This window comes from Mixophyes fleayi, unplaced genomic scaffold, assembly GCF_038048845.1.
Source record: "Mixophyes fleayi isolate aMixFle1 unplaced genomic scaffold, aMixFle1.hap1 Scaffold_65, whole genome shotgun sequence".
NCBI lineage: Eukaryota > Metazoa > Chordata > Amphibia > Anura > Limnodynastidae > Mixophyes > Mixophyes fleayi.
In genome coordinates this window covers 94175-118841 of record NW_027448355.1, presented here as the reverse complement: position 1 = coordinate 118841, position 24667 = coordinate 94175, and the positions used below count along the sequence as shown (strand labels likewise).

The following is a 24667-nucleotide window of genomic DNA, read 5'->3' as shown; positions in this document are numbered from 1 at the left end:
TCGACTCCACCTTAAATACATTGTCAAAATACGCCATTTTCTTACTCAACATGTTACCAAAACGTATCCATTCTCTAATCATCTCCCGTCTTGAGTATTGCAGCCACCTGCTATCTGGCATTCCTGACACCCATATATCCACACTTCAATCCATCCTAAATGCTGCTGCAAGACTGATCTTCCTCTCTCATCGCTCCACATCTGCTGCACCACTTTGCAGATCCCTACACCGGCTCCCTGTGTCCTCCAGAAGCAAATTCAAATTACTCACCCTTACCTACAAAGCCCTCAACAACAACACTACCACTGCATACATCTCATATAAAAATAATCTCCCTTCCGTTCTCTTAGATCTACCTCTGACCTGCGCCTTGTCTCTGATAACCACCTCTCACTCCCACTTACAAGACTTCTCCTGTGCTGCTCCCCACTTATGGAATTCCCTACCACACTCAATCAGACTTTCCCACAGCCTTCAAATCTTTAGACGCTCTCTGAAAACCCATCTCTTTTTTAGAGCTGACCTTATCCCTGATGATACTATTCACACTAATGCACCCTCACAACTATCCCAGTCTCCACTCGCTCCTCTTGTTACAGCTGTGCCCTCTTCCACTTAGAATGTAAGCTCTCTAATGAGCAGGGTCCTCCATACCCTTTGTTTTCATGTCTGCAGTTATTTTGTCTGCCCTGTATGTCCTTGATTTATCTATGTACTGTTTTCCCCACTGTACGGCGCTGCGGAGCACTTTGGCGTCTTAGAAATCTACCATAATAATAATAATCCACAATGAACATGTAATATACATGCGTATAGTACATACAGAACTCATGTAGCCTATACATTTCTGTCTCAGCCCAACAGAAACAGATGTTCCGCAGTCACTGCTTTCCCCCAGTTTTGGATGCTCAGTGGACGTTTGTTGGAGCCACCTATAGATACGGAGGGCACTCTGATGGTAAGTAAACGTGTATTAATCAATGAGACGGCTATGAGAGGAATAACGCAGTTGGAAGCCAATCTTTGTACCAAGGGTTTGTCACCCTGCAGAGCGAGAGCTAATGTACTCACCTTTAGCGTATTATACCAGGAGAGCATCATCATCATCATTTATTTATATAGTGCCAACATATTCCGTAGCGCTTTACAATTGGGGATGCTGGCCCAGTATCCCTCAGGCCTTGGAGAAATGGATTCTAAGTCTGAGTCGAGAGATAACTTGTACCCTTGACCAAGTCATAATGTATTAAATATTGGAAATAACTGATTTCATCTAAGGCCACTGTCTGTTCTAACAAATATTTTCCCACATGACTTTCTATACTGGACCCCACTCATTACTGACCTATAACTGAAGAGCAGTTCCAGATTGGAGGGGGCATTATTTCCATAGGGGCCAGTCCTGAATAGACACAATTGTTATGAGACCCTTTTCTGTAAATGCAAAGTGTGGTCTCTAAATACATTGGTCACATTGCTGCTGGAAGTTATACTATTGGCTACCATGGATATCCTGCGTATCTGGGAATCTGACCAGGACAATAACTATATTATAGATGAGGGTGGAATCGGCCTTGCTGTATAATGACCATGTTCTCCTCACTTTCTCTGCTCCTGTCCAGGTCTCGCTGGATTTGATGCCTGTTATTCGGAGGTACTGCCCATTGTACAGGGGAAGCTTCACCAGGTTGATGAAATTCGAGAAAGTCCATTTTATGCCTTTTCCTATTACTACGACCGGGCCGTGGACACCAGTCTGATTGGTGAGCTGACATCCCCTCGGGTATGAGGAGCCCAGATGATCATCTTCTGACCTGTCTCGTTGTTTTCAGATTATGAGGAGGGTGGAGTGGTGGAAGTCCAGGACTTTGCTCGAAAAGCCAAAGAAGGTAAACTATGGGTTATTATTGTTATTATTATGTTATATTTATAAGGCGCCACAAAGGGTCCGCAGCGCCATTCATGACATATTCAGAAAGCAGTGATCCATAACACAACATGATACATGAAGAACAAAATACAAACACCAGACATACTGAATGAATAAAAATACAGGTAACATGGTAATGCAGATCAAATTATTTGCGGGACAGTGAGTGATGGTTGTAATCAGCAAGAAGTAGGCCGAAGCTTAAGATAACAGGGCTAGGGAAGCAGCCACGAGGTACTGAGGGTGATGGAATAGTAGAAGGAGCACACAAGGAAAGAGGGCCCTGCGCTTGAAAGCTTACATCCTACAGGTACAGAGGGTGATGGAGAGCACGAGGAAGGAGGGCCCTGCTCCTGAGAGCTTACATGCTACAGGTACAGAGGGTGATGGAGAGAGAGCACGAGGGAGGAGGGCCCTGCTCCTGAGAGCTTACATGCTACAGGTACAGAGGGTGATGGAGAGCACGAGGGAGGAGGGCCCTGCTCCTGAGAGCTTACATGCTACAGGTACAGAGGGTGATGGAGAGCACGAGGGAGGAGGGTCCTGCTCCTGAGAGCTTACATCCTACGGGTTCAGAGGGTGATGGAGAGCACGAGGGAGGAGGGTCCTGCTCCTGAGAGCTTACATCCTACGGGTTCAGAGGGTGATGGAGAGCACGAGGGAGGAGGGCCCTGCTCCTGAGAGCTTACATGCTACAGGTACAGAGGGTGATGGAGCATGAAGAAGGAGGGTCCTGCTCCTGAGAGCTTACATCCTACAGGTACAGATGGTGATGGAGAGAGAGCACGAGGAAGGAGGGCCCTGCTCCTGAGAGCTTATATCCTACGGGTTCAGAGGGTGATGGAGAGCATGAGGAAGGAGGGCCCTGCTCCTGAGAGCTTACATCCTACAGGTACAGAGGGTGATGGAGAGAGAGCACGAGGAAGGAGGGCCTTGCTCCTGAGAGCTTATATCCTACAGGTACAGAGGGTGATGGAGAGAGAGCACGAGGAAGGAGGGCCCTGCTCCTGAGAGCTTACATCCTACAGGTACAGAGGGTGATGGAGAGAGAGCATGAGGAAGGAGGGCCCTGCTCCTGAGAGCTTATATCCTACAGGTACAGAGGGTGATGGAGAGAGAGGCAGAGCCAGCCACAGTGGGAATATGAAAAGTGACGAGAACATAAAATAGATCTGTTTTTAGAATGTTAATAATAAATGCTAGATTATTTTAATTTAACTTCAAATGTGGAGAGACCGTCACCAAAAGTTAAGTGCTGTATCGGTAAATTTGTCTACAAATCTTTCCCCAGTTTGTGATCACATGGAGCGCTTCTCGTCTCACAGCCCGTTCTTGTGTATGGATCTCACTTATATCACAGCTCTACTAAGGGAAGGATTTGGCTTTGAGGAGAAGACGGCGCTGAAGGTAAAGCGCATCTGGTGTCCGTAATGGGGCTTTTTGTCTGTTTTGGTTCTTTATGAATAATAACTGTTCTTGTTTTCTCTTCAGTTAACCAAAAAGATTGAGGATGTGGAGATGAGCTGGGCGCTGGGAGCCGTCTTCTGTGTGCTGCAATCTCTGGCTCTTTCAGGATAACAGAATCCATCTGCGTATACTGCGGTTTATACTCTTCTGGTCTGGTACATTTCATGGGTTTCTACAAATGTGGAGTTAAAATATCCTTTTAAATGTTTTGGTTTTTTTCTGAACTCCATGTTGTATAAACTCGCCACCACTTTATAGTGGTGAAGTGGAGATAAACGTGGGATTTATATAATAATGAGGATAATTTATCTCCTCTTCTATAGGTCATCCCCATTTCTATGTTTAATTCACCGTTTCATAATTGGTATTTTCTGATTTTCACCATCCACAGCCAGAGGGGGCGCTGTATTCCTAGCGTGAGGATTTGCTCACAGTTTACCTTCCGCCTCTTAATACAGCGCTGGTTTTATACAATCCGCACTTTCTCATAGATTTTTATTTTAAAGTTCTGTTTAGTTTTATAACTTATTTTAATTTAAAATATTGGACTACAGAATAACTTTCTTGTCTTTTTGATAAACCACTGAACCATCTCATTTTAACAATGTCATTTATGGGTAGGATAAGAAAGCCTAGTTATTATTAGTTCTTTGTCTGAACTCTGTAACAAGCTGCTATTTGTGGAAGAAATGTAATGAGATTAATCGTAATATTAAATTAATTATTCTAATATTCAGTCTTTATTGTTACATAAAATCCTGTACGGTCATCAAACTGGGTAAAATTACCCAACCTTTCCTCGTACAACGTGGTTGTAGATGGATCTGTCCCACAAGGCAGTGCCTGATCTCTCTTATACTAATCCAGTGTATCAAAGGGTGGCTACAATGACAATGGCCAAAACACGGGGGGGGGTCTCTACCAGGACATTGGACGGTCTGACCTGTGACCAAGGTGCCTTATGGATTAACATTCTTTAATGAGCCTCAGAATTGATTAAACAAACATTTTGGTCTGAATTCACAAATGTTTTGGTTGTATTTAAAAAAAAAAAGGAACAAGCCTAAACGAGAAATGTATAAATGTTTTACCGTCGGAATCCTGAAATTTTAAAAGTTATTGGAAAAAATGGGGGTGATTTAAATTGTACCCCAGAATAATTGTCTGTCTTTATTGTGAATCATGTTTATAATTTGATTTTAACCTGAGACATTAAGCTTTAAATTGAATTTTTTCTTATTTGTTTTTTTTAAATGGCAAATTGAACATACTTCACAATGCTGCACTAAACAAACCACAGATAACGATATTGGGTCCATCAGTTGTATAGCAGCAATTTCAGTCAGGCAGAATCTTCAAGCAGTGATATTTATTACTCACTAGTTGGAGGTTCTAGTGATCATACAGAAGTTCAGATGGTATAATCGCTCTTTACATACTGTGTCTGTAAACATGCTGGCAGGGGGTAGCCCAGGCCCCTGATCTTACCTGGCTCCAGAAAGTCTGAGATATTACATCTGAGGTTTAGCATCAGGATGTAATATTCTCTAAACTTGGATTTAATGCTGTTTAAACTTAAAATTTACATCAATTTGTGATTTCCCAAATTACTTGCCGTTACATTATTTGGTGGCTGGAGTGGTTAGCACTTGTGCTTCACAGCGCTGGGGTTAGGAGATCAATTCCCAACCATGGCCTTATCTGTGTGGAGTTTGTATGTTCTCCCCGTGTTTGCGTGGGTTTCCTCCGGGTGCTCCGGTTTCCTCCCACACTCAAAAAACATAGTAGTAGATTAATTGACTGCTATTAAATTGACCCTACTCTCTCTCACTCACTCTCTGTGTGTGTATGTTGGGGAATTTAGACAGTAAGCTCCTATGGGGCATGGACTGATGTGAGTGAGTTCTCTGTACAGCGCTGCAGAATCAGTGGTGCTATATAAATAGCTGATGATGATGATAGTCCCCTATCTTTTTAAATGGACAGAATACAAAAAGATGTGTTGGTCACTTTGATGAAAAGACTTAAATAGCATTGGAATCCCTTTTTTTCTTACGAAAACAAGTTTCCTCCAACATGGTATATTACATATACATAATAAATCAATACATGAACAATATGAAAAGGATACATGTGCACTCCCAGTGTCCAGTACGAGACAGGAATACCGGGCTGCAGTGCCCATACCTTAAATACACTCATTCATTACATTTAAAAATATATTCTTCACTCCGCGGGGAGGTTAACCCACTGAATGCTGCTGGTATTACTCTTCTGGCGCCGCAGCACATATTTAAAAACACCTTTATTTTAATTACATACCTTTTTAAATAACTATTTCACGCAGGCAGGGCCTAGCGCCAGTGAATTACCCGCTCCCAGCGTCAGAGCACATTTAAAGATGGCCGCCGTAGACAAACACTGGACCGGACACACAGTACTATGCTAATTAGCAGAGGTGTCCACATACTTGTGGCCAGGTAGTGTGCTTGTGTGTAATACATAGAATGTTTGTTCCAGTACTCCACTGGCTTCATGTAGCGATAACATTTTAAATAGATTTATACCAAATTCAAAGCAGAGGTCATTGCTGGGAGGCGGTTTGTAGAAAGTTTCTTATAATAAATGTACATAGCTGAATATGTAAAGTGACGCTTACGTCGATGGAGAAAAGAGGATTTTTATACTTACAATAAATCTGTTTCTCTGATTCCATCTAGGGGACACTGCTACCAGGGGGTTGTGTGTGAGAAGCTTGGAGTTGGCACTTAATAAGTTAATTAATTTGTTTAATACTTGCTGACAACCTCCTCCCCTCTGCAACCCCCTCTAGCCTCAGTGTAATACAAAAGGCACAAGGAAGGGGAAACCACCACCAAAGAGCAGAAGGGAGGGAACGCAGTGTCCCCCAGATGGAATCAGAGAAATGGATTTATCGTAAGTATAAAAATCCTCTTTTCTCTTTCATCCTATCTGGGGGACACAGCTACCATGGGGACGTTCTAAAGCAGCCCCCCTAGGGAGGGACCGCTCTGACAGCCCGGCACGCAACCGCGGCCGTAGGGCCAACAGTATCTTGGTTACGTATGTGAAATGACAGCCAGAGGACTATATGACTCCTCGGCCAAGTTGATCCGCTAAACACCATTAAGTGCAGCCTAGATCACCCCCATGGAACGGGTAGAATTGGCGCCAAGACAATTTGACACAGGCCGACCTGACAGAGAAGACCTGTCGGACAGAACGCTCAGTGATGGTCTGCTTAGCAGCCAGCCTTTCCCACTCTCTATATGGAACCATACGCACAGCAACCAGTCCTCCTAATGTTGGAGGCATGAACCCTATGTTAAAGAAAACCCGCTGAGATAAGGTCCAAAGAAGAAGCCAGTTCCCGAGGGACCGGGACCAGAACCAGAACCTCCGGATTCAATTTGAACCCTAAAATGCAGCGTAAGCTGAGTGAAGGGACTGAATAAAGAAAAGCACAGACTCCACGGGCCCTCCAAAGATAGATGCAGCCCAATTGTTTTTATTTGGTTTTGAGTTAAGGGACTGTACGCAACAGCCCTTACCTCGCATAAAATGGAGAATATGGTATAGCCCCAAGGGGCCTCTGGCCTTATACCCTGCATCAAGGTCCTAAACTACCACGTGGCAACCGCACTTCAGCTGCACGCAAGGTTTCAATGAAAGTGGTAAGGAAAGAATACCTGATGGTTGTGTGCAGAACCCCTAGGGAGAGGTCCGCACCTCTTGCACATTCCCAGGTCTCTGCAACGAACAGAGCAAGTCCGAGAGGAAAAGCCAACGCCAGAACCGTCCGGAACTGAGCCAGAGACTCTCCCTGCAGTCATCTGTGGAAAGCGAGAACTAGGAGAAAAAATAGTTGAGATAGACTAATGCTCACACCCCCCTACGAAGTACTGTGTGCCCCGTGATACAGTGGTAACCACAGGTGTCCTGGCCAAAATTCTGGATGAGAATCCCCTGAACAGTCTGTAGCCGACCATAACGGTCCCGAGAGGAGGAGGGGGCAGGTGTCCCATATGGAACTTCCCCTGCATTGTCATGACGGCTACCTTAACCGTAGGAGCTCTGGTCCTGAATAGAATCGGGGTCCTGGTGACCTTGGCAGAACGCCCTGAGATGTATATCAGGTAATCCACTGCCGGCACAGTGTTTGAAGCTCTGCGTGGAGAGATTCCTTTCTCGCCAGGACTGCTGCGACAGAAGTCTAACCAATGAACCAAGGCTGTAATTTAATGACTTCTGGCATTCCTGGTCCTGCTAGTATCTAGTATCCCAGCCAGTGTATGTAGCCGTAAGCCCAACTCCGTGGGCACTCAACAAACACTGGGGATAGAGGGGGCTGCAGAGGGGAGGAGTCTGTCAGCAAGTATTAAACAAATGAATGAACTTGTTAAGCTCCCCACATACAACCCATTGTACGCAGTGTCCCCCAGATAGGATGAAAGAGAAAACAAGGAAATTAATATGTCAGCATTATTCTCTTCATCTCAGCACAGAAGTGTCCTAACTAATTCCTGATCAGCTGTACATGATGAATATGCAGATCACATCCCACACTACACTTATCTTGTGTGATCAGTATATTCCCATTTGGATCATAAGAGTCACAGTAGGTTTTTGTTTTATTTACAATATAAATCAACAAAAATAATTCTGAAATAAGTAAAACAGACGATGTATGTGCGAGGTGAGTGTAGTCATTTGCTCGCGAAGGCCATAATCTGCTCCTGAAAATAACACAAATACCCATTAGGAGGAGGAGGGGGGGGGGGATTACTCGCAATACAGGGGCCGGGGGGATTACTCGCAATACAGGGGCCGGGGGGGATTACTCGCAATACAGGGGGGGGGGGGGCATTACTCGCAATACAGGGGCCGGGGGGGGGCATTACTCGCAATACAGGGGCCGGGGGGGGAATTACTCGCAATACAGGGGCCGGGGGGGGGGAATTACTCGCAATACAGGGGCCGGGGGGGGGGAATTACTCGCAATACAGGGGCCGGGGGGGGGGGGGAATTACTCACAATACAGGGGCCGGGGGGGGGGGGAATTACTCACAATACAGGGGCCGGGGGGGGGGGGAATTACTCACAATACAGGGGCCGGGGGGGGGGAGAATTACTCACAATACAGGGGCCGGGGGGGGGGGGGAATTACTCACAATACAGGGGCCGGGGGGGGGGAATTACTCACAATACAGGGGCCGGGGGGGGGGAATTACTCACAATACAGGGGCCGGGGGGGGGGGAATTACTCAATACAGGGGCCGGGGGGGGGGAATTACTCACAATACAGGGGCCGGGGGGGGGGAATTACTCACAATACAGGGGCCGGGGGGGGGGAATTACTCACAATACAGGGGCCGGGGGGGGGGGAATTACTCACAATACAGGGGCCGGGGGGGGGGGGGGAATTACTCACAATACATGGGCCGGGGGGGGGGAATTACTCACAATACAGGGGCCGGGGGGGGGGAGAATTACTCACAATACAGGGGCCGGGGGGGGAATTACTCACAATACAGGGGCCGGGGGGGGGGGAATTACTCACAATACAGGGGCCGGGGGGGGGGAATTACTCACAATACAGGGGCCGGGGGGGGGAATTACTCGCAATACAGGGGCCGGGGGGGGGGATTACTCGCAATACAGGGGCCGGGGGGGGGGGAATTACTCGCAATACAGGGGCCGGGGGGGGGGGGGAATTACTCGCAATACAGGGGCCGGGGGGGGGGGGGGGAATTACTCAATACAGGGGCCGGGGGGGGGAATTACTCACAATACAGGGGCCGGGGGGGGGAATTACTCACAATACAGGGGCCGGGGGGGGAATTACTCACAATACAGGGGCCGGGGGGGGGGGGAATTACTCACAATACAGGGGCCGGGGGGGGGGGGGAATTACTCACAATACAGGGGCCGGGGGGGGAATTACTCACAATACAGGGGCCGGGGGGGGAATTACTCACAATACAGGGGCCGGGGGGGGGGAATTACTCGCAATACAGGGGCCGGGGGGGGGGGGATTACTCGCAATACAGGGGCCGGGGGGGGGGGAATTACTCGCAATACAGGGGCCGGGGGGGGGGAATTACTCGCAATACAGGGGCCGGGGGGGGGGGGAATTACTCGCAATACAGGGGCCGGGGGGGGGGGAATTACTCGCAATACAGGGGCCGGGGGGGGGGGATTACTCGCAATACAGGGGCCGGGGGGGGGGATTACTCGCTATACAGGGGCCAGGGGGGGGGATTACTCGCAATACAGGGGGCCGGGGGGGGGGGATTACTCGCAATACAGGGGCCGGGGGGGGGGGGATTACTCGCAATACAGGGGCCGGGGGGGGGGGGGGGATTACTCGCAATACAGGGGCCGGGGGATTACTCGCAATACAGGGGCCGGGGGATTACTCGCAATACAGGGGCCGGGGGATTACTCGCAATACAGGGGCCGGGGGATTACTCGCAATACAGGGGCCGGGGGATTACTCGCAATACAGGGGCCGGGGGGGGGGTATACTCGCAATACAGGGGCCGGGGGGGGGGTATACTCGCAATACAGGGGGGTGGAGGTGATTACTCACAATACAGGGGGGTGGAGGGGATTACTCACAATACAGGGGGGTGGAGGGGATTACTCACAATACAGGGGGGTGGAGGGGATTACTCACAATACAGGGGGGGTGGAGGGATTACTCACAATACAAGGGGGGGGGGATTACTCACAATACAGGGGGAAAGGAGGGGTGTGGGACGTATACAACATACTTTTAGTTGAGGAACTGCGTTTGTAGCCTGCAGGCCGAGAGTCCGGAACAAAACTATGGAAGGCTGATTTGTGTTATACAATCTCTTTAGCATATCAATAGCGGCCATTAAAGGAAGGTTTTGCCTCTGACGTTCGGTCTCGTATTCCAGAAGGTGTGTCGTTGATCCTAAAAGATTAAAAATCTGAGAATCTTACAGAGCAGATCCACAAGAATCCAGTATTCAGGTGATAGAGAAGGGTACACAAGCGGGCGGACATTTAGTCAGGTGCTGCTTTCACTATGACCTCCTGCCTGTCCCCCAGAGACTGAAGTTAGGGTGACATTAAGGGGAGCAGACCCTGAATGCCTCCTGGAAGACTGGCATTCTGGTTCAAATGTCTAATTTACAAGAAGAAAGATCCTAACTCTTACTGGAAAATGACAACAGCTGTAGTAAATATGTATAAATGAATATAAGTGAATGTTAGAGTTCTGTTAACACAGTAGGGAATTTAAAACAGTTCCCTGGAAATAGTTTTTTTGTTGAAATAATAAACTCAATGTCCTCTATAGTAACGTGCAGGCACCTGGTAAGCCATGGATGGTATTTACAGGGCATCACCCTCTCACACGTTTCTGTCTTTCTACTAAACTGTTGAGATGTTACGAACAATCTAAGCTTCATAAAACTGCGAGTCGCACAAGGCGTCCAATGATGAGGGGTTCCTCCAATTACTCCTCAAGCACTCGACACACACTACACTTGGAGCAGAGAATACAAAGTATTACATTGTTATCATCCAGCAGACACGAGGGAGAAGATGGGTCTATACTGCTCATAGGACGCCAGCAATATAATTACCTAAATCTCGTCCGTCAAATGCTGCGCTGCTGAGATGATGCACTAGACTGGCCACATCGCCGAAGCCCATATTCACACCCTGACCAGCCAGAGGATGCACCCTGTGTGCAGCGTCCCTGCAAGTAGAGACAATGCAACACTGCTTAGAATACAGAAATTGTAACAATCTCTTACCATAAGCCACTCCCATCGCCTCACCCAATTAATGCCACGCGCTGGCGAACATATTCCGTGGAGTGCCCCAATCCCAGAGGGAAGGCTGCCCTGCTCTTTTTACCAAGCCGGGATACACTGGGAGGAAGCTGACGGGCAGAAGTTCCAGAAGGCATCAACAAGGACACCGCTGAGCGCAGTAATGATCCAGCAGCAGAAATGAAATCTGAATGATGCTCACTGCTCCACTGAGAAGAGATGGAGAGAGGGATTAAGCCCCACGCAGACACTGCTTTATCTTATGTTTCACAAAACGGTTTGTGATGAAATCATTTATTTCGGAAAGAAAATCTGCTCACAAAAGCGGAGTTGACGGCGTCCACAAAGCTCTCATCATCCATCTCCAGTAGCTGGGAAGCGTGTTCAGGAGACGTGGACCAGACCAAGGAGCTGCAAGTGTCTGAAAGCTGACGTAATAAAGCCCCACAAAACGGGAACAAAGATGGATTATTATCCAAGGAAACACTAAACAAGAACAAACAAGATTTGTTCCACTGATATAACAGAATGCATTACATTCATCATACACATGGTACAAGTGAGCGTAAGAGAGAGCGGAACGCACACTGTGGGGACCATTTATTAATTAACGGGATTTTGCCACATTTATGGTCATCTGTCATTGCAGATGTTTTTCTAGGTAGGAGAGCGCGGGAAACGGGGCAGAGCGCACACCGTAGGGGAGCGCGGGAACCGGGGCGGAGCGCACTCCGTAGGGGAGCGCGGGAACCGGGGCGAGCGCACACCGTAGGGGAGCGCGGGAACCGAGGCGGAGCGCACACCGTAGGGGAGCGCGGGAACCGAGGCGGAGCGCACACCGTAGGGGAGCCCGGGGCGGAGCGCACACCGTAGGGGAGCGCGGGAACCGGGGCGGAGCGCACTCCGTAGGGGAGCGCGGGAACCGGGGCGGAGCGCACACCGTAGGGGAGCGCGGGAACCGGGGCGAAGCGCACACCGTAGGGGAGCGCGGGAACCGGGGCGAAGCGCACACCGTAGGGGAGCGCGGGAACCGGGGCGGAGCGCACACCGTAGGGGAGCGCGGGAACCGGGGCGGAGCGCACACCGTAGGGGAGCGCGGGAACCGGGGCGGAGCGCACACCGTAGGGGAGCGCGGGAACCGGGGCGGAGCGCACACCGTAGGGGAGCGCGGGAACCGGGGCGGAGCGCACACCGTAGGGGAGCGCGGGAACCGGGGCGGAGCGCACACCGTAGGGGAGCGCGGGAACCGGGGCGGAGCGCACACCGTAGGGGAGCGCGGGAACCGGGGCGGAGCGCACACCGTAGGAGAGCGCGGGAACCGGGGCGGAGCGCACACCGTAGGAGAGAGCGGAGGACACACTGTGGGGCCTGTTTATCAAGCTCCTAAGAACTGAAAATCAGATAACAACATTACTTTATAATGAGGTTATGTGTAAAAATAGGATTGCAGATATCTGTTGTGGTCCTATGGTCATCGTATGCAAATGCAGTCCCCATATGGTGATTGCGATGATGCCTCATTTACCAAATCAAAGCTTTGATTTGAACCTCTCGGTAATTGTTAACGTCTTCTGAATCCTATTGGGATCCCTGCTCTCCCCTCCGGTCACTATTGCTAATATGTCTCCTCAAGCGTAAAGCAACTTTGCAATAGTGACCGGAGAGGAGAAAGAGACCAAAGAACTTTTACGTTACGTGAAATCATCGCTGGGACAGCCTTCTATCAGATGCGCAGCTCCGGGATGTTTTTTTAATAAATAATTACCAAATAAATCTGCTGTCATCATTGTGATGTCAAAACCCCATTAATTAATAAATGGGCCCCCGTATGAAAGAGGAACCGGGGCAATCCTTAAATGTCATCTGAGGCATGTCCATAGAGTACAACTAAAGGCCACTCATTAGAATAACACAGACATGGAGAGAAGAGAGCAGTGTCTGACCGGTAAGAGAGCGATGGGTCCGCTGGGCAGGAATCTCTGCCAGGCCACGTTGTTGTCAGTAGACTGCAAAGGAAAATGCACAAAATATTAACACAATTATATTTATTTTAATTCAAGCTAAAGTGCTAATCAATGTGGAAATGCTGTTTGTACATAAAGGTTCCTCACAATGATGGATCTGAACAGCATGGTGACCAGTGTGTCCTGCTGGAGGAACAACTAATACCAAAACCATGCCCAGAAATATAATGGTGGTAATTATACTGTGGCTGGATCACTTATAAATAACTTATTGAAGATATTTATTTTAATTAGGATTGCAGTGCACCTCTGTGTATCTTTGCAAATGTACTTATCCTTTTTAAGTGGTATGTGTCTTGTATGGAAATGTATGGACTTCTGAGACAGTTTGTCATTTTTGGGTTTTGCAACTGTCACATGACAGGTAATCTCATGTTAATTAGACCTTTTCATTGCTCAGTGACCAAAACGTCTGAGCCTGAAAGATAGGAAGAGGTAATTATATTTGCACGGCGGAATTAATGGCACTATATAAATAAATGATGATGATGATATTTGCTATTAGACTCTCTATGCAAGTGATCACAGATGAATGAATTTTGCAAGTTAAATTGCGTTTAAAGCAAGATTATAGAAATGTTATCCTGATAATAAACATACAATAGAACACCTCAGAGGTAGTGGTGCCGGGAGCAGCAATGTAAATAGGTGTTAAACCCCTCCAGGCTGATTTATGTGCAGGCTGCATGAATAAGTCTGGATTGGTTAAAGGAACAGGAGACCGGATTACCTCCTACCAGGCTAGTGTCCCAAAACTGTATTTAAAGAGCCCTGTTTTACACTGAAATTTACCATACCAGCTGTACTTCTGGATATCACTAGTACCTCAAACTAGTGTCTGTAACTGTCCTTATGAGGACACTTGAGCTAATAAAACATAATAATAATAATAATAATAATAATAATAATAATAAAACATCACTGCTTCAAGAACCTGCTTTGACGCCAATTTACCTGCTGTTATTCCTGTGACCTACAGATTAGACCAAATCTAATCCGTTATCCGGCTGCTCTGAGGTTGGGACCCAGTATCCAGTACCAACGCTCTGCCCACTACCTGCAGCTCTGGCCAGCGTGTTAGGCCAGGAGGAACCATCCACAGCAACCCTGATCTGATGTTAAGAGGTCAGGGGAACCAGCAACGAGAGTTACCCAGATGGAAGCTGTTGTAGGTGCCTAGTGGCGGCTGCAGGCTCCTTCTACTGTGACAGGAGGGGCGCATTTGAGATAAAAAGAGGGGACGGTTGCAAGTCTAGCCGGCCCCCAGCAACACAACAAACAGGGTTTCATAGGAGGTTTATCCTGTCACATATACTCATTGTACACTACCATATTTCACTGACAGGTCTTCTCAAGTACATACGTTTTATAATCATCATAACAATATTATTTTACCTCCTTTGCCTGTTGATATCACTCCCCCACCCCCCAATATTGTCAGCTTCCAGTAATTAGGACGTGAACCAGGTACCATTATACTGTCAGCTATATCACACCCTAACATGCTACACTATAGTGACTGTAATCTTACTATTACCCCTGTATGGACTACACAGATAAAGGAATTGATTATTATCAGCACTTTAAAGTAGACTCAACATAGAACGAAGGATTTACTTTTTTCTGGACATTGAAATTACGGATTTTATTTTTCTACGCTTGTGGTTCTCAATTTACATTTACTGCAATGCATTTACCACTTGGACAGAATGTGTGTTGTAAAATACTGTGTAGTGATATTAAAATTGAGATAGTGAAGTTACATACAACACACAATTCCTTCCGCCAACCTTCTTGGTTTAAATTGATCTATTTTGTATATACAACAACTTTGCCCATCTGACAAGTTTATATATTCCCCCTGACACTAAATATGCGCCTAGGAGATTACCATTCCTTTGACTCATTATTATAGGAGATGGGGATTCCCGTCATTTCTCCTTACTGGCTGCAGTTCACTGATATAAAACATACAAGCGAGGTTCTCTTTTTCTATTACCCCTGTGACTGCTGCTCCCTAGTGATTATAATGTTATGTTCATGCACTTACCTCTGATAACTCCAGTGTTGCAACTACTGCAACATGATTATAACTCCAGTGAATACATTTCATTCCCGCTGCACTGCGGACCATGGAATTGTGTCCATCTGCACCGATCTGCAAGGATGAAATCATACAGTGAGGTTATGTACAGTAGAGTTCTTAGTGTAGGACGATCTGTTATCCTATCACTTTCCCTGGACAGTGTCTAGAACTGATGAACCCAAGTACAGTGGATACTGCTCAGCCCGGCTTTCATGTACTAGACCCTTCCCATAAGTGTGACTGAGGTTACAAACTATCTCACTTGCAGCGCTGGCACCATAAGAAAGGATAAACCTATATGTACCCCACTGTACATAAGACTTGTAATATCAGTTGTGGCCACATGATGCCCTCGCACCAGGAATTGGAGATGTGTAATGCACAGCTGGAAAAATGAATATACAATGCAAAGAGGTAGCGAGAATCTATTGGTTACACTGAATTTACTCCATTATGCATTGTGTAATTTGTTTTTTATATATAAAATTTGTGGGTTGAATTAAGGCTGGTCTCAGCTTGTACATCGAGAGAGGAGATAAAATATTTACTGGGAGCAATGTGCGGTGCTAACTGCTCTACAAGGGTCAACTAGCAGGGCGCCCTCCCAGCCATTCCAGGGCCAGTTTCCCCAAAGTAATGAAGAGGGGCAAGCTGTCAGTACCTATGTATTTCTCAATAGTATCCTTAAATACCCTCCCAAAAATATAGTATATAAGTGTTAACTCTATGGACAAATTGGGGTTATTTGTTCTTGCTTCAGGAGCTGCATTTGTGGACAGCTGAGTGTTAACTGAATCCTTTGTGGAGGGATAAATACTATCTTGGATTATTGTGGGGGATCATTGAACTGTATGGACTGAACCCTGTATTAATCCCTATTACTGCCCCCTGAATGTCTGTGAGCAGCCAAGTAAAGTGTAAAACTCTTTCATCTAAAGGACCCTGCACTGTATAAAGCAGGTGGGGGCAGCGAGTTTCTGATCAGGGTACCATCTAGAACAGAGGTGTCCACACTCAGTCCTCAAGGGCTTCCAACAGTGCATGTTTTCAGGATTTCTGTCTGTGTGTGATAATTACTGACTGAGCCAAATAGATTAACTCACCTGTGGATGATTAAAGAAACCCTGAAAACATGTACTGTTGGTAGCCCTTGAGGACTGGGTTTGGACACCTCTGATGTAGACTATTAACCCTGGAAAACCGAAGACCTGCGAGAAGTAGTTTCATAGGCACAATCACTTCTTCATCACTCACTCTTAGGAGAATGTCGAGGAACAGAAATTATTTTGGGGGCAAAACTACAGTCAGCTTTTTCAGAACAATAAATAACTAAAGCACAATGCCTATCTGGGAAAAGTCATCTTCAAAACATTTAATGAGCTGAAGGTGGTCTGGACCCAGGTCTTCACCAGTAGTCTTGTGTGTAGCCTCTGTCCATCTGCCAACTCTATCTGCACCCATGGACTACCCTCTCCATTGTGATACGGTGCTGGCCAGGTGTACCCCACAGCACGGCTTCGATAGAGAACCTCAACACGCTCTGGAATCACAAGAATAAAACATAATAACTGCAGCAGTGATCAGGGTTAAGAACATCCTGTTTCATGCATTTACTCGTTAATTTGTTTAATAAAAATTTTTTTTTGCATGCATTATGATGTGACTTTATATTGCACTTATACATGTGCATATATCCTGCACTGTGTTCTGTCTATTAACATGCGATAGAGCATCTGTATGCAAGTAAGATAGAAACGCACTGCAAGCACCTTTTGTTTATGTATTTTAACTAAAAACAGAAAAAAAAGCACAAAAATGCTTTTGAATAAATATTTCTATCAATTATTATATACTGTTAATGGTTGTTCTTTTATTTATTTTAATTTATTCTGATGTGAGCTTTTACATGTGCGCATACTACAGTCTGTTGTGTGTGTCTATGTACGGCAAATATTGTTTAGGCAGAACGTACTTCTACCCAGATTAGTGCATTGGGAGACATCAGGGAAACTTTGGGGCATGGTGTAAGGATCCAAGGTGAGACCAAAAGGAAGAGCCCTGAACTGGTAATGTTTGAATAAACCGCAAACCTGAGAAGGGAGTGATGACCCTCCCAGGTGGGAACACGTAAATACATGTCCCATTCCAAGCTAGGAATTACCAACTTCAAGGACTCCATCTTGAATTTGGGCACCCGCAGCTTGGTGTTCATAGATTCGAGTTACAGGATTGGTCTAAGTGAACCAGAAACAGTTTGGAATAAAACTCAAACCTCTTTGATGGTCCGAAACTGGGATAATTACTCCTGAAGAAATCGGGGAGTAGATGGCCCCTTGCAGAGCACAATGTTTTGTCCAACTTGCGGGAAGCCCTGTGATAAAGATCTGTAGGGGGATACCTGAGAAGATCTCTGTATCCCCGGTGTCCAGGATTCAATTCACCTAGGCATCTGTGGTGGAATCAAACCACCGATTCCGGAAGAGTAGTAGACAAGGTCCCATTACTGCGGATCCCGGATGGGCAGAATGCCCATCATGCCGACTGCCTGTTGACAGACCAGGCCTGCTGTCTACGCTGCACCCCTTGGGGCAGACGACAGCCCTCTGGAGTGCTGATTCTGTGATCTACCGGAGAACCGAAAAGAGCGAAAAATGGACACCTTCTCTTTTGGAGCATTAACAGAAAGGAAAGCACATTTTCCTCCTGTCGCCTGACTAATAAGGTTGTTAAGCTATAGACCAAACGGGACACCACCATGAAAAGAAAATTACTTGAGAGTTTTTTTTAGAGTCCACGTCAGCCTCCCAGGACTTACACCAGAGAGTCCTACAAGCTGTGACAGCAGAGGCAGATATCCGCGCCCCAATCAGTCCCAAGTCCAGAGCTGCCTCCCCAAGATACTCCGTGGCTCTTTGAATTTGCTTCCACCAAAGGAAGCAATTGAGATCATGGGCTGCCAGCTAGCAAGCCCTCTGAATGCTGCTCGGACCAGCGTTCTTTCTTCACCTAATCAGAGGCCAAGGGTAACCTTAAGGAGGCTCCCACCACCATAAAAATGGACTTAAGGATGGGCCAGACCATTCGGTCGAGGGCATCCTTAAGCATGTCTGCACTGAGGATGGGGAAGGTAGTTGCCTCAGACAACTGTACAACAGTTGCCTCCACCTTAGGAGCCGGTTACCAATTTCTTCAGAGGAAAGAGGATAACAGGACTGTAGCCTATGGGACACCTGGAACTTCTAGTTCAGCGAGTTCCAAGCCTCACCCAACTAATCAACCAGCTGGAAGGAAGAAGCAAGAGAGAGTGCTTTTCAGCCTCCACTTAAAGAAAGCACCATAGTCTCAAGGACCACCATCCCTGAGATGTCTAAAACCTGGTGCACAGCTTGTGTCAGTTCCTCCACTCCTGATGATCAGAGGTGGAGGAGTCCTCCACATCTGACCCAACAAGCACTTCGCTCTCCTCAGAATCTGACTCATTGCCAGGTTGTGGCACCATCACCCTCCTGCTGCTATAGGGGATTCTAACATTCTTTCTAAAGAGGAAACCGAAACCAGGCCTTGTACTGAAGTGGCTAGACCTCTGACCCAAGCCGGTTATTCTGAGCCTGCCGTCACAGGACCATGGCCTGGCAACACAGGCACCTGTCAGACTCCCTGAAGGGGTTGGATACGTTAGTGCGACTACCAAAAACCTGACCAGACTTACCCTGACATGGATTGTGTGAACCTCTCATTCCCGACAGAGCGCTAATTCCGACTGTTTCAAAAACAGATGTGCGAACAATGAACATGCCAGGACCCCTAAATGTCGTCACTTTCAAGGGGGGCAGCAGTATTTGTCGTGTTAAAGGGGTAATGCAAGGAGACATCGGCTGTACAATGTAGAAGCATTAGTAAAACATATTGTACAGGCGCCTCCTCCTTGCGTTACCCCTTTAACAGCACAAATACTACAGTCACCCTTGAAAGTGACGTCATTTAGGGGTCTTGGCATGTTCATTTGTCGCACATCTGTTTTTGAAACAGTCGGAATTAGCGCTGTGTCGGGAATGAGAGGTTCGCACCATCTCTGTAATGCGATCTTCCACTCCTAGCAGCCTGTGCGATGTGCTACAGAAACATCAGCCGTTGCGGACAATGAATACTGCCGATGCAACTCAGGAGACAAAATTAAATAAATAAATCCGAAAATAAAGTAAAAAAATGCCTACCAAGCAGCCCCAGTCAAAAACAGACCCTGCCTCACTGGGACACTATACCCCTCTGCTGAAAAGGCCACCGTTTAGTTTAGAGGGTAGGGAGCTACGTGAACTGTAAAATACATCTTAGTGCCCACATGCATCCCTAGAGTATACACCAATGTTTTCCGGTGTCTCCCAATGGATGCCTGAAAAATAAGGATTCCAAGCACTGGTGAAAGTGCTTTACAGAACAGTGCCAGTTATAGACATGGGGTTATCTAATAACGTGGTGCAAGCAATCAGATTCCAGTACAATGTTCCCCCAGCACCTATTTCCCGGGTGCTCCACCCGGCACTAGGAGCCCAACAGAGTCCTGTTATAATAGAATAGACCATGCTTCTCCTATTAGAACAGGCACTATGTGAGCACTACAGCCAGCAGTGTGTGTAAGACCACTGACCACCAGTCTGACCAGTCCTGGCAGGTGTGGGCAATAACCTCCAATGTTTTTCAATATTATTGCAAAGTATTACAAGTGCCTCCACCAGACAATGACCTGTATGTCAGTAACATCTCTCACATTCCCCTGTAACAGAATGAAGGAGAGACTCACCAGACAATGACCTGTATGTCAGTAACATCCCTCACATTCCCCTGTAACAGAATGAAGGAGAGACTCACCAGACAATGACCTGTATGTCAGTAACATCTCTCACATTCCCCTGTAACAGAATGAAGGAGAGACTCACCAGACAATGACCTGTATGTCAGTAACATCTGTCACTATTCTCCTGTAACAGAATGAAGGAGAGACTCACCAGACAATGACCTGTATGTCAGTAACATCCCTCACATTCCCCTGTAACAGAATGAAGGAGAGACTCACCAGACAATGACCTGTATGTCAGTAACATCTGTCACATTCCCCTGTAACAGAATGAAGGAGACTCACCAGACAATGACCTGTATGTCAGTAACATCCCTCACATTCCCCTGTAACAGAATGAAGGAGACTCACCAGACAATGACCTGTATGTCAGTAACATCTCTCACATTCCCCTGTAACAGAATGAAGGAGAAGCTCACCAGACAATGACCTGTATGTCAGTAACATCTCTCACATTCCCCTGTAACAGAATGAAGGAGAGACTCACCAGACAATGACCTGTATGTCAGTAACATCTGTCACATTCCCCTGTAACAGAATGAAGGAGAAGCTCACCAGACAATGACCTGTATGTCAGTAACATCTCTCACATTCCCCTGTAACAGAATGAAGGAGAGACTCACCAGACAATGACCTGTATGTCAGTAACATCTCTCACATTCTCCTGTAACAGAATGAAGGAGAGACTCACCAGACAATGACCTGTATGTCAGTAACATCCCTCACATTCCCCTGTAACAGAATGAAGGAGACTCACCAGACAATGACCTGTATGTCAGTAACATCTCTCACATTCCCCTGTAACAGAATGAAGGAGAGACTCACCAGACAATGACCTGTATGTCAGTAACATCTCTCACATTTCCCTGTAACAGAATGAAGGAGACTCACCAGACAATGACCTGTATGTCAGTAACATCCCTCACATTCCCCTGTAACAGAATGAAGGAGAGACTCACCAGACAATGACCTGTATGTCAGTAACATCCCTCACATTCCCCTGTAACAGAATGAAGGAGAGACTCACCAGACAATGACCTGTATGTCAGTAACATCCCTCACATTCCCCTGTAACAGAATGAAGGAGAGACTCACCAGACAATGACCTGTATGTCAGTAACATCTGTCACTATTCTCCTGTAACAGAATGAAGGAGAGACTCACCAGACAATGACCTGTATGTCAGTAACATCTCTCACATTCCCCTGTAACAGAATGAAGGAGACTCACCAGACAATGACCTGTATGTCAGTAACATCTGTCACATTCCCCTGTAACAGAATGAAGGAGAGACTCACCAGACAATGACCTGTATGTCAGTAACATCTCTCACATTCTCCTGTAACAGAATGAAGGAGAGACTCACCAGACAATGACCTGTATGTCAGTAACATCCCTCACATTCCCCTGTAACAGAATGAAGGAGAGACTCACCAGACAATGACCTGTATGTCAGTAACATCTGTCACTATTCTCCTGTAACAGAATGAAGGAGAGACTCACCAGACAATGACCTGTATGTCAGTAACATCTCTCACATTCCCCTGTAACAGAATGAAGGAGAGACTCACCAGACAATGACCTGTATGTCAGTAACATCCCTCACATTCCCCTGTAACAGAATGAAGGAGAGACTCACCAGACAATGACCTGTATGTCAGTAACATCTGTCACATTCCCCTGTAACAGAATGAAGGAGAGACTCACCAGACAATGACCTGTATGTCAGTAACATCCCTCACATTCCCCTGTAACAGAATGAAGGAGAAGCTCACCAGACAATGACCTGTATGTCAGTAACATCTCTCACATTCCCCTGTAACAGAATGAAGGAGAGACTCACCAGACAATGACCTGTATGTCAGTAACATCCCTCACATTCCCCTGTAACAGAATGAAGGAGAGACTCACCAGACAATGACCTGTATGTCAGTAACATCCCTCACATTCCCCTGTAACAGAATGAAGGAGAGACTCACCAGACAATGACCTGTATGTCAGTAACATCTCTCACATTCCCCTGTAACAGAATGAAGGAGAGACTCACCAGACAATGACCTGTATGTCAGTAACATCTGTCACATTCCCCTGTAACAGAATGAAGGAGAGACTCACCAGACAATGACCTGTATGTCAGTAACATCTCTCACATTCCCCTGTAACAGAATGAAGGAGACTCACCAGACAATGACCTGTATGTCAGTAACATCCCTCACATTCTCCTGTAACAGAATGAAGGAGAGACTCACCAGACAATGACCTGTATGTCAGTAACATCTGTCACATTCCCCTGTAACAGAATGAAGGAGACTCACCAGACAATGACCTGTATGTCAGTAACATCCCTCACATTCCCCTGTAACAGAATGAAGGAGACTCACCAGACAATGACCTGTATGTCAGTAACATCTGTCACTATTCTCCTGTAACAGAATGAAGGAGAGACTCACCAGACAATGACCTGTATGTCAGTAACATCTCTCACATTCCCCTGTAACAGAATGAAGGAGAGACTCACCAGACAATGACCTGTATGTCAGTAACATCTCTCACATTCCCCTGTAACAGAATGAAGGAGAGACTCACCAGACAATGACCTGTATGTCAGTAACATCTCTCACATTCCCCTGTAACAGAATGAAGGAGAGACTCACCAGACAATGACCTGTATGTCAGTAACATCCCTCACATTCCCCTGTAACAGAATGAAGGAGAGACTCACCAGACAATGACCTGTATGTCAGTAACATCCCTCACATTCCCCTGTAACAGAATGAAGGAGAGACTCACCAGACAATGACCTGTATGTCAGTAACATCCCTCACATTCCCCTGTAACAGAATGAAGGAGAGACTCACCAGACAATGACCTGTATGTCAGTAACATCTGTCACTATTCTCCTGTAACAGAATGAAGGAGAGACTCACCAGACAATGACCTGTATGTCAGTAACATCTGTCACATTCCCCTGTAACAGAATGAAGGAGACTCACCAGACAATGACCTGTATGTCAGTAACATCCCTCACATTCTCCTGTAACAGAATGAAGGAGAGACTCACCAGACAATGACCTGTATGTCAGTAACATCCCTCACATTCCCCTGTAACAGAATGAAGGAGACTCACCAGACAATGACCTGTATGTCAGTAACATCCCTCACATTCCCCTGTAACAGAATGAAGGAGAGACTCACCAGACAATGACCTGTATGTCAGTAACATCTCTCACATTCCCCTGTAACAGAATGAAGGAGAGACTCACCAGACAATGACCTGTATGTCAGTAACATCTCTCACATTCCCCTGTAACAGAATGAAGGAGAGACTCACCAGACAATGACCTGTATGTCAGTAACATCCCTCACATTCCCCTGTAACAGAATGAAGGAGAGACTCACCAGACAATGACCTGTATGTCAGTAACATCTCTCACATTCCCCTGTAACAGAATGAAGGAGAGACTCACCAGACAATGACCTGTATGTCAGTAACATCCCTCACATTCCCCTGTAACAGAATGAAGGAGAGACTCACCAGACAATGACCTGTATGTCAGTAACATCTCTCACATTCCCCTGTAACAGAATGAAGGAGAGACTCACCAGACAATGACCTGTATGTCAGTAACATCTGTCACTATTCTCCTGTAACAGAATGAAGGAGAGACTCACCAGACAATGACCTGTATGTCAGTAACATCTCTCACATTCCCCTGTAACAGAATGAAGGAGAGACTCACCAGACAATGACCTGTATGTCAGTAACATCCCTCACATTCCCCTGTAACAGAATGAAGGAGAGACTCACCAGACAATGACCTGTATGTCAGTAACATCTGTCACTATTCTCCTGTAACAGAATGAAGGAGAAGCTCACCAGACAATGACCTGTATGTCAGTAACATCTCTCACATTCCCCTGTAACAGAATGAAGGAGAGACTCACCAGACAATGACCTGTATGTCAGTAACATCCCTCACATTCCCCTGTAACAGAATGAAGGAGAGACTCACCAGACAATGACCTGTATGTCAGTAACATCTCTCACATTCCCCTGTAACAGAATGAAGGAGAGACTCACCAGACAATGACCTGTATGTCAGTAACATCCCTCACATTCCCCTGTAACAGAATGAAGGAGAGACTCACCAGACAATGACCTGTATGTCAGTAACATCCCTCACATCCCCCTGTAACAGAATGAAGGAGAGACTCACCAGACAATGACCTGTATGTCAGTAACATCTGTCACTATTCCCCTGTAACAGAATGAAGGAGAGACTCACCAGACAATGACCTGTATGTCAGTAACATCCCTCACATTCCCCTGTAACAGAATGAAGGAGACTCACCAGACAATGACCTGTATGTCAGTAACATCCCTCACATTCCCCTGTAACAGAATGAAGGAGAGACTCACCAGACAATGACCTGTATGTCAGTAACATCTCTCACATTCCCCTGTAACAGAATGA

At 46.5% G+C, this 24667-nt stretch overlaps 2 protein-coding genes across 2 annotated transcripts in view; one reads left to right on the top strand and one right to left on the bottom strand.

The window, feature by feature from the left end:
• ENTPD5 (ectonucleoside triphosphate diphosphohydrolase 5 (inactive)) overlaps positions 1 to 4130 on the top strand; it is a 30370-nt gene extending 26240 nt beyond the window's left edge. Inside the window, 5 exon segments of the mRNA XM_075194600.1 lie at positions 858 to 959; positions 1624 to 1764; positions 1834 to 1890; positions 3223 to 3338; positions 3423 to 4130. Of these exon segments, the coding sequence (XP_075050701.1) occupies positions 858 to 959; positions 1624 to 1764; positions 1834 to 1890; positions 3223 to 3338; positions 3423 to 3509 (503 nt within the window). The 3' untranslated portion in view covers positions 3510 to 4130.
• Positions 4131 to 8032: 3902 nt separating this feature from the next.
• Positions 8033 to 24667, bottom strand: part of COQ6 (coenzyme Q6, monooxygenase) — a 28196-nt gene continuing 11561 nt past the window's right edge. Inside the window, exons 6-13 of the mRNA XM_075194590.1 lie at positions 16750 to 16880; positions 15305 to 15412; positions 13174 to 13236; positions 11551 to 11658; positions 11237 to 11439; positions 11039 to 11154; positions 10196 to 10362; positions 8033 to 8155 (exon numbers count right to left, since the gene is read on the bottom strand). Coding sequence (XP_075050691.1) covers positions 8126 to 8155; positions 10196 to 10362; positions 11039 to 11154; positions 11237 to 11439; positions 11551 to 11658; positions 13174 to 13236; positions 15305 to 15412; positions 16750 to 16880 — 926 coding nt within the window. The 3' untranslated portion in view covers positions 8033 to 8125. The remainder of the gene's footprint in view (positions 8156 to 10195; positions 10363 to 11038; positions 11155 to 11236; positions 11440 to 11550; positions 11659 to 13173; positions 13237 to 15304; positions 15413 to 16749; positions 16881 to 24667) is intronic.